General features: G+C 55.4%; 4 protein-coding genes across 4 annotated transcripts; 3 read left to right on the plus strand and 1 right to left on the minus strand.

The window, feature by feature from the left end:
* Positions 1 to 496: 496 nt before the first annotated feature.
* Positions 497 to 4545, plus strand: BESB_072320 (apyrase; the record flags this gene model as incomplete). Its single annotated transcript, XM_029365605.1, has 6 exons — positions 497 to 1739; positions 2271 to 2379; positions 2638 to 2706; positions 3228 to 3285; positions 3853 to 3990; positions 4399 to 4545. 6 exons carry the CDS (start codon positions 497 to 499, stop codon positions 4543 to 4545), a joined length of 1764 nt encoding a protein of 587 aa, XP_029218089.1.
* Positions 4546 to 7448: 2903 nt separating this feature from the next.
* Positions 7449 to 10894, plus strand: BESB_072330 (putative SLU7 splicing factor; the record flags this gene model as incomplete). Its single annotated transcript, XM_029365606.1, has 5 exons — positions 7449 to 8456; positions 9066 to 9167; positions 9799 to 9923; positions 10271 to 10430; positions 10739 to 10894. The coding sequence occupies 5 exons, from the start codon at positions 7449 to 7451 to the stop codon at positions 10892 to 10894; spliced, it is 1551 nt and encodes a 516-aa protein (XP_029218090.1).
* Positions 10895 to 12532: 1638 nt separating this feature from the next.
* On the plus strand, positions 12533 to 13534 carry BESB_072340 (enoyl-CoA hydratase/isomerase family protein; the record flags this gene model as incomplete). The annotated part of the gene is made up of 1 exon (XM_029365607.1): positions 12533 to 13534. One exon carries the CDS (start codon positions 12533 to 12535, stop codon positions 13532 to 13534), a length of 1002 nt encoding a protein of 333 aa, XP_029218091.1.
* Positions 13535 to 14393: 859 nt separating this feature from the next.
* Positions 14394 to 14918, minus strand: BESB_072350 (SAG-related sequence; the record flags this gene model as incomplete). Its single annotated transcript, XM_029365608.1, has 1 exon — positions 14394 to 14918. The coding sequence occupies one exon, from the start codon at positions 14916 to 14918 to the stop codon at positions 14394 to 14396; it is 525 nt and encodes a 174-aa protein (XP_029218092.1).
* Between the last annotated feature and the right edge of the window lie 829 nt (positions 14919 to 15747).

A 15747-nucleotide genomic window follows, 5' to 3' on the forward strand; every position in this document is an offset into this window, starting at 1 on the left:
TTGCAAAGAGAGACCTTCCCAGCTGTCCGGCTTTTCTAGGCCGTCGCCGCGTCCTTCGTGGCTGCTAGGTTCGTTGCAGTTCACTTCCGTTTGCCGCCATCCTCTCCGCTGAGCTCCTCTTTCTCTTAGCGGGTATGGAAAAGCTTTTCCGTGGCCTCAGCGCAGCTGTGAGCCGCGCCTGCCTCTACGGTATTTCGAGGGGTATGTGCCTCTGTCGCTAGTTCTTTAACCCTTCATGTAACCTCTTTCGGCGACTTTGAAAGGCTGTAAAGTCTACCCCGTGCCATCGTCTCTTTCTCTGTCGATATCCAAACGAACCTCTTTGGTTTCTGTAACCACAAAGAAATACATATAAATATATAAATATATAAATATATATATATATATATATATATATATATACACCCTATATTGCACTCCCGTTTCGAGCTGTGAGTGTGCGAGAGGAGAGAATGTCTGGAGCGCCATTTGCTGTTTGCTCTTCCTCTCCCTGAAGATGGACGCGGGTCCCACGTTATTCGTGGCGCCTGCGAAGCTCTCTCGCTCGGGTTCTTTTTCTCTCTTGTCTTCGCCGCGGATGTATCCTTCGGCTCGCGCTGCGCCGTCCGTTACCTCCTCCGCGCCCGAGCTGCCCTTTGCCTCGCGGGCGGCCTCGTTCTTCTTGCGGGTCTCCGCCTGGCCGCCGCGCCCCGGGCTCTTCTGTCTCTTCTCGCTCTTCGTCACGCTCCTGCTCCTCGCCAGAGCCTGGCGGCTGACACGTTTGCTTCCGCCACCGAGCTTCGCGCGGCCTCGCGAAGCCGACCTCTCGCTCGTCCGCACGGGTTCCGTGACAGACGCGCACGAGAAGGCCAAAGGTGAGAGAAACGAGGAAATCGCCATTCGCAGCCGATGGACAGCCAGCAGACGTGCCGAAGACCGCGACGAGGAGGTGCGGCAGAATCCGCATTCATACGCCGCAGACTCTAACGCGGAGACGGCGAGCCTGGCTTCGAATGCGAAGCAGGGCGGGCAAAGCGAGCGATGGCCTCAGTCAGAAACACTGCTAAGGGGCGGCCGACGCCGAGGCGCGGAGTCCGCGGTTGCCGCGGCGGAGCCGGAGAGAGAGACGCGCGCGCCTTCAGCGGGACGCGACGAAGGCTTCCGCCATGATGGAGCGTCGGCGCCTGTTGCAGAGGAGAGCGCGGCGCGTCCCGCAGCGGTCTGCGGCGCGTCTGCGGCGACTCCGTGTTCGGTGATTTTCATGGCCGACCTCGACGTCGAGAGCCGCGTGGAGGCGGCTGACGGCGAGGGTCTGGCGCGGCCTGGGGAGCTCCTTTTCAAGAGCTACGCGCTGCGCGCGGAGCTCTACAGGCATCCGCCGATTCCTGCGGCGGCTTCGGGCGAATCAGACGGCGCGCCCGCTGCTCCGGCAGCGGAGGCGCGGCGGACGGAGGAGGTATCGCAGGCGCCGTTTCACTTTGCATTCGACGCGCGCGGGCACGACGTGCTGTATGGCAGACACAACGAAGGCGGCCGAGGGCTGGAGCTGTCGGAGCTCGTCGCGTTCAACGGCGAGCTGCTCACCTTCGACGACCGGACTGGGATCGTCTACAGCTTCCGCCCCTCCGAGAGGAGTCTGATCGCCAAGTGGCTGCTGGTGGAAGGCGACGGCCGCTCCAGCGCAAAGGGCATGAAGATCGAGTGGGCCACCGTCAAGGGAAACCAACTCTTCGTGGGTTCCTTCGGCAAAGAATACACAGGTGAGAGACGCGCGCGGCGCCGTAAACAGCGAACGTGTACATCCCCACATTTTCTACATACGTGGAGACATTTGCAGCGTAAGCACATAAATATATGCATATTCTCTACATATATGCATACGAGTACAGACGTAGATGTACGGGGTTTTTGTAGGAGAGGTGACTTGCATGCATGAGCGGAGTCACTCGCTGGGCTGCGTCCGCAGACGCCGACACGCGCCTGCGCTCTGCGGGATAGCGAGGCGCTTTCCCCCGCGGTGGATACTCGGAAGCTGAGAATCACTGAGACGCGTGTCTCCATGAGGTGGGGTGAGTGTTTTTATTCGAAGCGCTCACCGCAGGCACTCTCACGGGGCGCCTGCGAGCGACGCGCTGGACGGTCGCGTGTGCCTGGTCGCATGCATGGGGGGACGGCCGTTTGGTGTGGAGGGAACACAACAGCCCGTCTCTACGTCAGCTTCGGGAGAAAGAAAGGCGATATTTCGCTGCATGAGTCGCCCAAGCTTGGTTTTTTCGCGCCCGTTTCCGCAGACAATCACGGCAACATCCTCCACCGGCACAACACGTGGGTTGTGATCATCGACGAGCGCGGCGGGATCTCGAGGCAGAACTGGGATGATCACTACCAGGCCATGAAAAAGTAAGTCGCGGTTGGTCTCGACCTGCTCACATGCGCATCCACGTACAAGAATATATATATATATATATATATGTATTTGTATGTGTATGTGTATATGAAGGTGTGTATATGTAGGTGGGTATACGTATGCACGTAACTACATGTGTGAGTATGAGATGAGCACGCGCTCGTACATTGTATAGAGGAAATGTCAGAAGCGTGTACGGTTAACCTGCGCGTCGCCTGTTTTGTTTTTCTATGGTTTTCTACCGCGAGCAGGGCGCTGGGCGTTACCTATTCGGGTTACGTGATTCACGAGGCGATCAACTGGAGCGATGCGCTGAATCGGTGAGACGCCTTCTTCCGCCGCACTGCTGGCTCATTGCGCGTGTGTCTGCGGCGCCTGGGCGTGAGGGGCTTCCGCGTTCTGCGCGAGAGAAAGACTGCGAAAGAGAGTCCTTCTTCGGCGGCCTTTCGACTGTCGGCCACGGAGGTCCGCGTGTCTCTCCCTGTCTCGCTCTCGCGGCAGCGTGGCGTCAACGGCGTCAAATTCGCCGTTATTTCCCGATCGAGGTCGTGGCGTTATTGAGACATGCGGATTCCGTGCGCGTCGATGTTTCCAAGAGTCGATTCCGGACGTACCTCGGCTGTTATCGGTGTGCGCTCAATCTGTGAACCGCTACCATGCGCAGGGTAGTCTGGACACTGAGTCCAAAAGCGTGAATCTGGGACCACGAGGAGGCATGTTCTGGTTCGCCGGCGGAGTTCTTTCTCGCGAACTGAGGCGTGCGCCTTTCCCTGTGCAAATTCGCTCGCTTGCCTCTGCGTGTGCGTGTCGTCCTTCTATGTTTTTTTCGAACCTCGCTCAGATGGGTTGTCCTCCCGCGCCGCGTGAGTCACGAGCAGTACCACGAAGTCCAGGACGAGGTGCGTGAAAGTTTGGGGCGAGAAAGGCCGAAAAGAAAGACAAAAATAGGAGACAAAAGAGCAAAATTATGGATTGCACGTGTGCTCTGATGCGCGCGAGGAAGAATTCGCGTCTCAGGCATCGTCTCTGCGCGGGGTTGGCGCGCGCAGGATCTAGTGGAGAGGCTGCGCGAGATGGGCACGTAAAGTCTCCGCACGAATAGCCACTTTCGACGTTGTTGCTCTCTTCTGCATACGTCGGCCGCCTGGAGCTTTGTGCGGCAGTGAGGCCTCGTCTCCGAGGCGAATCGACAGGCGAATTCCTGTCAGGCCTGCAGGGAGAGGGAAGATGATGCGGCGGATTTCTTTCGGCCGCGGCACGCGGTTGTTAAGGGTCTTTCGGTTTGGGGAGACGGGGCGGCAGCGTTGCCACGCCTGTGCGGTGTGACGAGACCCGCCCGTACGCACCCGCGCGCCAAGAGAAGCACGCGCCGGAGAGTCGCGTCACAGAAAAAAGTGATACATTCTGGGCTGCCTGTTCGCGCATTGTTCGCTGAGCTGGCTGGGTGTGTCCTGCGTTCTCTTCAGCACCGCGGGAGCAACAAACTTCTGCTGTGCAGCGATGACTTCAGCGAGATTGACGTTGTCGACATCCAGACGCCGCCGCCGCTCGATCCGCGGAAAGGGTTTTCGTCGTTCAAATTCGTCCCTGGAACGGGCGACAAGGTACCATCGCAGACTGTCCTTGTCTCAGCAGCCTCCTCGCGCGCGAGGATGCAAGCTGACCTCCTCACACTCGGGTTTTTCACTCGTTCGATCCACGCACTCATGTGGCTAGCTGTGCGCTGTCGACGTGTAGATACCGCTGCCGCCGCGCTTCCACGTCGTTCCGCACGCTTTAAAAATCACTTGCGCGTGTTTGTGAATCTGTACAAGAAGACATGCGCCTGAGAATCTGTCGAAAAAAGAGGCAGACAGGCCGCGCGTATGTGGGACCGCGAAGACCCGCGTGCACATACAAACGTATACATATATATATATATATGTCTGTATATACGTATATGCATGCATATATATATGCTGTATGCAGTTTCTAGATGCCCGGCGCCTTTGGCTTTTTTCCGGTTGTTTTAGGTGATTTTGGCGGTGAAGTCGCTCGAGGATTCCGTCGAGCACCTTCAGAAGTCCTTCGTGACGATTTTCGACATCACGGGGAAGGTCCTGCTTCCCGACCTGCCGTTCCCCCACGACAGCAAATACGAAGGCGTCGCGTTTCTCTGAACAGTCTTGAAAAGCTGGAAATGAAGTTCCCGCGGCAACAGCCAGAAAGGCGTATAAACGGCAACAGGACCCGTGCGGCCCGCGGGAGTGCCTGAGGGCTGCCAGGCAACGTGAACAAACGCCGCGACTGCGGAGGATCCTTGCGGTTGAATGTCTGCTGTGTGCGGAAGACGCGCAGCTTCTCTTTAGATGAAATGCAGAAAAAAACGGGGGGAGGGAGAGAGAGAGGGCACAAGTGCGGAAGCGAAACACCTGAGAGCCGCTTTTTCCTCCAGTTCTGTAGCGCATGCAGCGTCCCTCTGGATTCGCTTGATCACAACGGTTGGTGTACCAAGGGTTCCCTCTCAAAGCTGAAGCAACTGATCTCTGCGTCTGCCCTCAGACCTCTGGATGAACACGCATCGATGCAGATGTTCGTACTCGCGCGTGGCAGCGGTGCTCAGGTTCTCACGTATATACGTATATATATGTATATGCATGAGCTGGGACACACGCAGCCTTGTGCACGCAATGTTAGATATTTATATGCATTTGTCATTTTTACGTGTTTGAGGTGCGCGTAGCTTGACCGGCGGCGTTCGTGGTCTTTGTTTTTTTGTAAATTGTCCTCGGGCATGTAAGGTGCAGATTTTGTTGAGCTCCGGACACGTTGTTTTGCGCACGGTTGTTGATTCCCAGAAATCATCTGTCTCTACATTCATGTGTCCGCGGTATCGTGTCTGTGTGTTTATCAGAGGTAGAGAAAAGACAGTGTGCAAGGGTGACCCGTTTCGGAAATGCAGGTCTTGCGTGTGCATGTTGTGTATCTGTACATGTCTGGGGAAGCGCGGAGGCGCGGAGGAGTCGCCTGCTGAAGCGAGGATCTCGGATCTCGCCTGCAGCTCCATGGACCCGGCCTACATATCTCTGCATACGTAGGCTTTGCGGCGAGCATGTGTGTGGATAGGCGGACAAGAAGACTTCAGAACGTTCGCGAAGGGATCGGACTGAACTGTGGAACTTCCGCCGAAAAGGCATTTTCACGTCTTGCGGGGCGTCGTGTCCGGCAGCTTGGCGAGGGGAGAGCGACTTTTCGCAGAGCATCTCACGCGATCGCGTTCTCCGTGGCCCCAGTGGCGGGAAAATATCGCATTTAAGTTTACATATACCGGCACACGTTTTTACCGATACAGGGCTGAGACTGTGTTCGCGCGCATAGATGCATGGGGTAAGTGTATCGCGGCGTGTTTTTCGCATGCGTATGCACAGGATACACAGTTTCAAGAATAAGAATGTAGACGAGTTTCTAGTCGCCTAATATTTACATACCTATGCAAACTGCTTACTATTCGAAGCGCACTTCCCTTCATGTCGTCGGCACGTTACGCACGCCTGGGTTGAGCGCACAGCACTGAAGACACCCCAACCGAGACGAGGGAAGAACCGCGAATTTCCTGTCGCTGTTGCAACCTGACTGTACAGATCCGAGTTGTTGATGGCGGAGAGCGGCTACATTACGAGCTTCGAGTGTCTTCCCTTGCAGGCAGCGAGTAGCAAAGGGGTCATCAGCATCGCGTGAATCAGACTTCAGCGCCGGTGAAGCGCCTCGATTGTGAGGTGCAGGCGCATTCGAATGCGGAACCGACGAAGTGCAGCCGAGTCGCTGGCTTTGGCAATACGGAGACTCTTTAAAGCGTCTCTGCAAATTTCCACTTCCGGCAGGGGATGGTGCACTGCCTCACGCGGTGGAATGTGGCGATCACGCGCTCACGATTCGCGTATTTTCGAGTTAGGCATCCAGTTCTCAGTGTTTTACATTTCAGGCGGGGTACCCTCCTCAGTCAATTATTTACAGCCCCTTAGTTCCGCCTTGCATACGTACTTTGTCGAGTGAGGCGCAGTAGAGAGCCGCGCGCGGCAATTCGAGGTTTCTCGACCCTACTGACCCGTTATAACAAGCTGGGAGGCCTTGGACCGCGAGAAAATGACAAATACACTGTCTACCACCTTCTTATAGACAGAAGGCTACGTCCATGTCCCTGGGAGAGCCAGTGAGTCACCATCTCTGTAGCGTGCTAGAAACGTTGAAAACAAGCATTTTACCGCAGCAGTGCCTCCGCTATAGCCGGCACAACTTGCTTTTTGTCTTTCGTCGTGGAAGTAAAGACGAACTGTTCCGTAGAGGGTAGGCTTTTTCAAGTTTGAGGATAACAACGCAATCTTGCCACGGCCGATCTTTTCGAACGGCAAGCCGATCGGCAGCGTGCGCATGCAAGAAACTTTAAAAACAAACTTGCATTTTGCGGTCACCGCAAAAGCAAAACAGCGAGGAACCACGGGAAGTACCAGCTTGTTGATTTGACCTGGACTCTTCAGCCTGTTCCAAGGTCACACTTTTTTTACGCGCTCTCAGGTGCTGGACTTCCTTCGCTTTTTCTGGCAGAAGACAACCCAAGTGAGTGATTTGGGTAAGGATTACGCTTGTAGACAGTTGCGGAGCGCTTTTCTTCTGTCCAAATCGGCGGTCTGTTCAACCGCATTTTCGTCCGGCGCTCCTTTTCTTCTGTTCGCCATGCCTCTTTTCTCTCCGGAGCTCGCCCCGTCGACAGAGGACTGCGTTCTTGTCTCTCTGAGGCCGTTCACCGCTCTAGCTCTGCTCGGTCTTCCCTCGCTTTCCTCCTTCCGCTTCCATCGCTCCTGAATTCATCTGTTTCGGTCTCCGCCGGTCTGCCCCTACTCTTCGCCACCACGTGCTCGGAGATAGATCTGCGCATCGCCGCCTCCCCCCCCCCTCTGTCGCGGTTTCTCTTGTTTCAACGACGCGTCTGCGCCGGCCGCGCGTCGTCCCTCGCCTCTGCGGTCTTCTGCTTCTCGCAGTTCACAGACAGGGCGTTTTTTCAGTGAGCTCGAACCATTCTAGCGGGATGACGAGCGTTCCCTCGACGTTTACCTCGCGCGAGGACGCGCGGAAGGCGAAGGAGCTCGAGGAGGCGCGGAAGGCGGGAACTGCGGAGCCGGAGAAGGACGAGGATGGAAATGCGATCAACCCGCACATTCCGCAGTACATTAGCAAGGCGCCGTGGTACTTGAATCAGCAGAAGCCTGGGCTGAAGCATCAGCGCTTTGTGCCGGAGGAGAAGGAAGACATCACGCTCTGGTACGAGCGCGGCAAGAAGCGCGACGTCTCGAAGCCGCGGAAAACCAAATTCGAGAAGGGCGCCTGCGCGAACTGCGGCGCCAAGACGCACACGGAGAAGGATTGCGTGGAGCGGCCGCGGAGCAAGAAAGCCAAATTCACCAACGAAAACCTCTGCGACGACGAAGAGGTCTTCACCGACCTGAAGCTCTCGTACGACGGCAAGCGCGACAGGTACGCCGGCTACGACCCCAGCGAGTACAAGTGGGTCATTCGCGACTTTGAGCTCGCCGAGATCGAGCGGAAGCGCCGCAAGGCGCTGGAACTCGAGAAGCAGATCCTCACGCTCAAGAAGGGCAAGAAGGGCCGCAAGAAGGGCGAGCGGGAAGAGAAAGCCATGCGCAAAGAGGCAGACGGCGCGGCGGCTGGAGATTCGGACGGAACGAAGAAGAGCCGCGGGCGGAGCGACAGCGGGACGAGCGACAGCGACACAGACTCCGAGAGCGACCAGGACTCGTCCGACGAAGACGTGAAGCAGCACGAGTTTGACCAGACCTCCGCGCCCGTCGCCTGCAGCGACGACCGCTTCCGTATCAACACGAAAAACTTGCGTATTCGCGAAGACACCGCCAAGTACCTGCTCAACCTCGACTCCAACAGTGCCTTCTACGACCCCAAAAGTCGCAGTATGCGCGGAAACCCCTTCGAACACCTCAAAGAAGAAGACCAGGCGCTCTTCAAGGGCGACAACTTCGCGAGAACGACTGGAGACGTCCTCAAGGCCCAACAGCTCCAGGTAAGAGTCACAGAAAATGACAAACAACAGAGGCGGTGAGCAGGGGCGCGAACCGCAAAACGGGAGGACGAAACGGGCGCTCAGACAGCTCCGTGCCTCCTACCGCCGGTGATGTGCGACGCAAATGCCTTGTCTGCTTGCCAAGCTGTTCACTGTGCGCCCGATTCTCCAGCGCAAATCCTGTCCCGCCCTCCATTTAGAGCGCCTACATACCTACATGACTTTGCAAGCATCGCTATGTACGGAAAACATGCCAGACGTACATATACATACGTGTGTGTATGTATATATATATATATATATATATATATATATATATATATATATATATTTGTTTTTGTATATGTATGTATGTTCGTATGTATGTACGTGGCACGTTCGGCGGTAGGGCTTCCGCACGCTCGATGTGTGCCGCACACGAACTTGCATATGCGTAGTATTTGTAAATCGCGTCAGGATTCCTCTGCACGTGCACAGTTGTGCGGCCTGGCGTGGAGTCGACTCTCTCCGTGTTTCGCAAGTCTCTGGCAAGTGGATTCTGCGGATCCCGTTCGGGGTGGCGCGGCATGCCTGCAATTTTCTTGCGAAACTCCACTTTTTCTGCTGCAGCTCTTCGCGTGGGAGGCGTACAAGCATGGCGCCCAGGTTCACTTCAACGCTCAACCGACGCAGCTGGAGAAACTCTATCAGGAGCACGTAGATAGAAAAAAGGTAAGTTTCCGTCACGCTACCCGGCGCGAGCGGCTGGCCTCAATGTGCAGGGGTGGCTAGATAAGTCGTAAATACGCATGCGCGTAGAGGGAGCACGCGCATAGAGGCGTATCTATATGTTGTGCTTGTCGCTGGTCGCGTCTGTCGAGTGCTTGAATGCCTTCGGCGGCGAGAGGTTTCGCCCGTAGAGTTCTCGTGTCAGAAGGTCTCTATGGAGGTGGCGACCCATGGTGACTTCCGCAGATAGGCCGGTTATATCGCTGAGCACATATTGTATATATAGAGAGATACATATACATATGTATATATATATATATCGTTTTTCGTGTGCAGCCGCGAATGTGTATATTCGTGTGCCGGGGAGTGAGGTGCCTACGGACGGAGATGCCTCAGGCTTTGGCGGTCGTCGTCGCGTCCTGAATTCTGAGCTGGGCGACAGCCGCACACGTTTTGTTTAGTTCTCCTCGGTGCATACTCGTAGAGTTTCGCAACACGTGTGACTGGCGGGAGGGATCAGGGACCGACTGTCAACACGTCTCCGCATTTTTCCACATGTGTGAGTTTCACACCTTTTTACACGCGTACACGCTTATGTCTAGAACTGTTCGTTTTTGCGTGTGTGGGCTTTCAGGACTTGGAAGACCAGAAGAAAAACGCTCTGCTGACCAAATACGGAGGCGAGGAACACCTGAACGCAGATCCGCGGCTGCTGTCAGCGCAAACCGAAGTCTACGTCGAGTACTCTCGCGACGGCAAGTAAGTGAAAGCTGCATGCGCTTCTGTGAGTCGTTCGCCGCGCGAGGCACCACGTGGAGACGGCAGACAACGTGCACGGGCTCACGCGAGAGAGAGAGAGATGCCGCAGGAGCGTGAGGGAGATGCAGGATGTGCCTGAAAGAGAGGAGGGAGACGGCGTAGGGAGGACTAGGGGAGGAGAGAGGCTGTCGTAAGCGTCAAGCAAACGAAGAGAGAGGGATTTACAATACACGACAGGGAGTCCCGGGGGCGGGGGGGGGGGCCTGAGCTCGAGGAGAGGGGCAAGCGTTGGTAGACGATGGCGCGGAGATGCGCGTTTGAGTGTCGTGCATGCGTTTGGTCTGCAGCATCGCAAAGGGCCGCAACCGCGTATTGGTGAAGTCCAAGTACGAGGAAGACGTCTACATCGGCAACCACACCAGCGTGTTTGGCTCGTGGTACAACATGGCGACTCAAAAGTGGGGTTTCAAGTGTTGCAAGCAGACGGATTTCGGAGCGGACTGCACGGTGAGTTTGTTTCGGCGATCGCCCTCTCTGCACACTGTAGCCCATTTCCAGCACTCGGTTCGTTCCGGAGTCTTTGCTCTTTTTCGCCGTGTTCTCCGCGACTTAGAATCTCGCACATGCGCGGCTTTTTCTAAAAGGGATACTGAATGCGCACCCGGCGGCGGCACGCGGCCGTCTCCGCACCTCCGCCTTCCCGCGAGAAGACGAAAGGGCGAAATGGCACGGGTGGGGGGGGGGGGGGGGGGTAAGCGGGGGCATGAGGGTCACGGAAGGCGACGCTGACTTGACGTTTGGGCGTGTGTTTGCAGGGAAAGCCAGAAGATGCGATCACGGAGGAGTCACTTGGCTTGAAGGCGAGGGAGAGGTCGAGCGGCAAAGCTGCTCAGGAAGTGACTCCTCAAGAAGCCGAGACGGAGAACGCTCCGGCAGAGAAGGCTGCAGAGGTTCGAATTCCAGCTACTTGAAAGTGAATATCGGCTGGCGTGATGTGCAGTGCACGCGCGTGGCGAGGTGTGCTCGACGTGAACGTATCACCCATCTGTCTAAACTCTGCTCAGTATGAAGGTATACGTTCGGTATCTGTCTCATTTTCTGCGGGTGTTTTTGGGGATAGTGCACACTGGTAACCTGGGGCGAGATCTGCGGTCTTATGTGGCTTTTTGAAAAACCCAGCGCACCGCCATCATTCATGCTTCTCTCTCCGTGTCTTCGTCTAGTCGCTTGCTTTGTCGCCGTTCGGGGCTGCATCCCTGGAGTCTTCTTTCGTGGGCGGCAGCGCGTACTTGCGTGCACGACAGAGCGACGAGCTGCTTCGTACCGAATACTCCCTCCGCACGCCTCAAATTACTGCGTGGAACACGGTCTATCCTGCGAGAGTACCTCCTCTGTTGTGGCCTAGTGTGTCGGCGCTTGCGAATTAGCGGCCGTTTTTGAGCAGAATGAGGCATTTTAGTAGGGCGCCGAACGGATTTTCTCGTTCTCATACTCGCGACGAGCCTTGTCCTTTCCAGCTGCACGAGAAGCTTTTCGGTTTTACTCATTCGCGGTCCTGGCGTTCAGCCGCGAATGTATTTGCATGCCTGTTATAACGCGAGCCTTCCTGCGGGCACTTCGCACGGAACAAGATGAATTTCTTGTACTATTAATTGGACGCCACGGGGGACCAGGAGGGCACGCGGTTAAATGATAAGTGAAAATTTCGTGGTGAGCACGCCGTCTGCAGTGAGCGACGGGTGAGGCAACCCAGTTGCGGCTCTACTGAGGCCAATAAGGCAGCTCCGTGCACAGACACCATTCCCAGAGGAGCCTGCATGGAAAACAGTAGCATGCCATAAGCCGTTCAGGGAGCCATGTGGAGTCATCGAGCCTCAAGACACGCATGACTGGTCGAGATATAGGCGGAGGTGTCGGCGGAGCACCCGCAGAAATTAGAGATGGAGCTCTACGACTTCAAACCCACACATCGGCAACGACATACTGTGCCGCGAAAACCAGGTGGCTCTAGCTTAGAATAGTCTCGAAGTAGAAGAACCTGAAATGTGGCCTCGTCTCAGCGATAATCACGCTGTACCGATGTCAATGGTCTCGAATTGTCAAGTATCGCCGAAGACTTGCGTGGAGTCGGCAGTTTTACACGGCGAAATCCCGATCAGCAGCGCAGCCACAAGTTTAATGGGGTATCAGAGATGGCACGACAATATGTACGCTCTAGTTCCACAGCACGCAGTGGATTTTGTCAAGGCTTTAAGTTGCCTAACAGAAGCAGCTTTTTGGCCATCGGTCTTCAGCGTTTTCGATGTCCGGTACCCGCTTGCGTGAGAACAGCCGTTTTACCCCTCCGCACGAGTTAAAAACCGGGAATTTGATCGATCAACTCCCTTTTTTTCTAGTCTTTGGTATTTCTCCTGGCGTGAATCAGTGTGGTCCTCGTGTTCACGCCAGTACCGCGGGTTTTTGCTTCTCTGCTCTCTTGCCTGTCGATTGTTAGTGGCGTAAACTCGAGCGCCAGCATTAGAGGATAATACGCTTTTTTTCATCAATGTTGCATTAGTCGCCCTTAAGGAACCACCGATCCTCTTAGCTGTCGGCAAAACTGCTCAGCAATGGACGCTGAAAAGAAACTGGGGGGCTTCCAGACTCTGCTGGTTACTCGTTTGGCTTTTCCAGACGAGGGGCGATCTGAAGGAACTGCTGCGAACCCATCGTTTGTATATGAGGTTCGCTTGAACAGGCCGAAACAACGGAATGCCTTTAATCGCGAATTTTGGGAAGAATTTCGTGAGTGTTTCGATATCCTGGACATTCTCCCGTCATGTCGCTGTATAGTAGTTACTGCAGAAGGACCCGTGTTCACTGCCGGTATCGATCTTGCCTTGGCTGCTGAACAGCTCACGGGGAAACCTCTCCTTCCTCGCCGGCAGCGCGCGCGTGAACGTGCCGAAACAAGCAAATCGAATTGGGATGCAGAGGAGAATATGGAAGACTCAACAGAGAAGCCGGACCGCGCACGAATAGCCGCCTCTCTTCGTCGAACCATAACGAAATTCCAGGATTGTTTCACGTCGTTGGAAAAGTGCAGCAAACCTATAATTGTTTGTATAGGGGGCCCTTGTGTCGGGGCAGGCGTTGACCTTATCTGTTCTTGTGACATACGCGTCGCGAGCAAAAATGCCTGGTTTTCGGTGAAAGAGGTGGACATCGGCCTCGCTGCGGATGTCGGAACCCTGCAGCGGCTGCCTCGGATTGTTGGAAATGATTCCTGGGTCAGGGAAATTTGTTACACTGGTAGACGGTTTGATGCCGAAGAGGCCAAGAGGCAGGGGCTGCTCAGCAAACTTGTGGAGAGCGAGGACGAAATGAGAAAAAAAGCTGTTGCCCTGGCTCATGATATCGCAGCGAAAAGCCCTGTGGCTGTCTCTGGAATCAAGTTCGCGTTGAACTATACCACGAGACGCACCGTCGAAGACGAATTACGCGTCCAGGCTATATGGAACGCCGCGATGCTGCAGACGAATGACATTCCTGTTTCCATGTCGCTTCAGAGCATGCAGCGAGGATCGAGAAGTGGATCACCAGACACAGGGCACGCTTTTGCATGCTTGTGAAAGAACAATACACCGGCCGGAGCACTCACCGAACTGCAGGTGCCGACGCATACAGAACTTGCCCTTGGCAACGACGTCAGGTCGTAGTAACTCAGGGGAGCTCCGGTCTACAAAATGAGTGAACCAGCTGCCTGACGGAACGAGATGTTTGACTGTGACGGTCTTCCGCGAAGATGCAATATAGACTACACTGGCTTCACAGCTCACAGATTGTGTCTCGTTGGATCCCGCGTTGGTGGTGGTATAGCAAACTCGAATACTGCACTGATGGAGATTATTGCAGAGCTGAGCTGTCGCCATGCTGGCACAGTCGAAATCGTTGTGTCCATGTGTCCACTTTCCCCTCTTTATTGAGACAATCCTATCTATCTGTATGTAGCCAGTGTTTGCCTGCAGTAGCTGAGGTAACCCCAATGGTGCCTTGCCGTAGCAGAACACTGAGGTCTTGCTAACACGCACTGTAGTGGCTTTGCTGTTTAGAGTACGTTGTCCCTCCAGCGTACAGCCGTACGGACTGACACTGGAAAAAAACTACGCGCTTTCCTCGATTCTACCTCAATTCGTCCAGCCAGTGCAGGGCACCAGCCAAGTTAGGTCCTCTACGAAACAACGTGAGATACAACGCTTCCCGATAGACGGGTGGCAATCAACAACGTGGGCACCACCCGAAGAGGATGTCCTCTATATACACGAACCTATGCATACACGGGCATCGTGCGTGTGAGAAATGCAACACACGTTTGAGCAAACAAAGCTCGTTGGTCCACCGTCTCTTCAGGGTGACATAACATCTCTGGTGTACGAAGATGCGATGGTGCAGCTACATGTCCCGAGCCAAGCACAAGATATCTCTGTCCTTTTACGCCGACATCATCGTGCCGAGCGCGGCGATCAGAACAACGGCAGCTGAAAGAGCTTGAACGGGGGTGGCCGCAGACACCGTGACGTCGACGTAGCACTGGTAGGTCTTTGGGTCGCCATTTGCGGTTTTTTGCTCGCATCCCACGCTGAACACAGTCGCCGTGTTGTCGAGCTTCCCCTTATCCGGAGCAGTCCATGTGTGAACAGCGACGCGGCTGCTGTCGTTGGGAGTCACCCAGACGTGGTCAGTAGCCTTGGGGAAAAGATCCGTGTAGGCAGTTCCAGGGGCTGCGCAGTTCGCCCCAGTGCCGCTGCAGGCGTACTTGATGAAGTTGGGCGGGAGAGCGGAAGTGAATCCCGCGCAGCTCAAAGAGAAAGACTCGCCTGGGTTTAGCGTCACAGTCTCTGTGGTATTCGTGTTCGTTGGGCACACAATGTCCTTGACGTTGGCTGCGTCAACTGCGAGTGTGCTCGCAGCCAACAGACAAGTAACGACTGCGCCAGTTCTGCGCAGAGCTACCATTTTGACGGAAAAACACAGGAAACAGAAAAGATGTTCAGCCTTCGTCACATACACAGAGCGGCCCCGACACCGATTCTCCAAGCGAAATAGTCGATGTGCAAGAAAAGCAAGAAAAGTGAATTGTTAGCCCCGGCCAAGTAGGACTTGAGGACTTAGACACGCGCAGACCGCGAATACGCCTGTGCGACGCTCTTAGCCGCGAACGCCCGCAGGCAAACGCGCGTGCACGAGCGGCGTCAACCCAACGGTAAGAGGGGCGGAATCCACGAGTTTCTGTGAGACAGGGATGACGGCTTTGCACCTCAAAAGACGGAAAAGGCAGGCCCGCTTTCTTCAAGTGCCATGAAGGTTTCGGGCTTTTAATGTCGCCTTCACGTATGTGCAGCTGCGACATTGTGGGGTGACAGAACGCTGATGCCGCTTGCCAGTTGCTGAACCGTCCTTTTTCGCCGGGCCCACCGTGTCAGGGAATGCCGTCTCCTCGCGATGCGCCTTGACACTGTTGCGCAGTGAGTGACAGCTCATGACCCCATGACAGTGCACGACTCTGCTCTGGATAGGGGGCTAATATTCTCAAACAAAAACTGGGAAAAAGACCGCTGGAACGAAACGGACGGCCCGCGGCTGGTTCTCTCGAAACGGCCATTTCAAGAAACGCCTCCGATGTGTGCACATCCCTGGGCTCGCTGCTCAGCCGAAAGACACGTAGAAGGGGTGGAGGAACGCGAACGAGCATTTGGTTCAGCGTCACAGAATCCACTGAGTTTTCCTTCTTGTAAGGTGGCATGAGTCCCCGTGGCTTCAAGAACGCCATCCCCCGGGCGGAATC

Source organism: Besnoitia besnoiti (assembly GCF_002563875.1).
Source record: "Besnoitia besnoiti strain Bb-Ger1 chromosome Unknown contig00007, whole genome shotgun sequence".
NCBI classification, from domain to species: domain Eukaryota; phylum Apicomplexa; class Conoidasida; order Eucoccidiorida; family Sarcocystidae; genus Besnoitia; species Besnoitia besnoiti.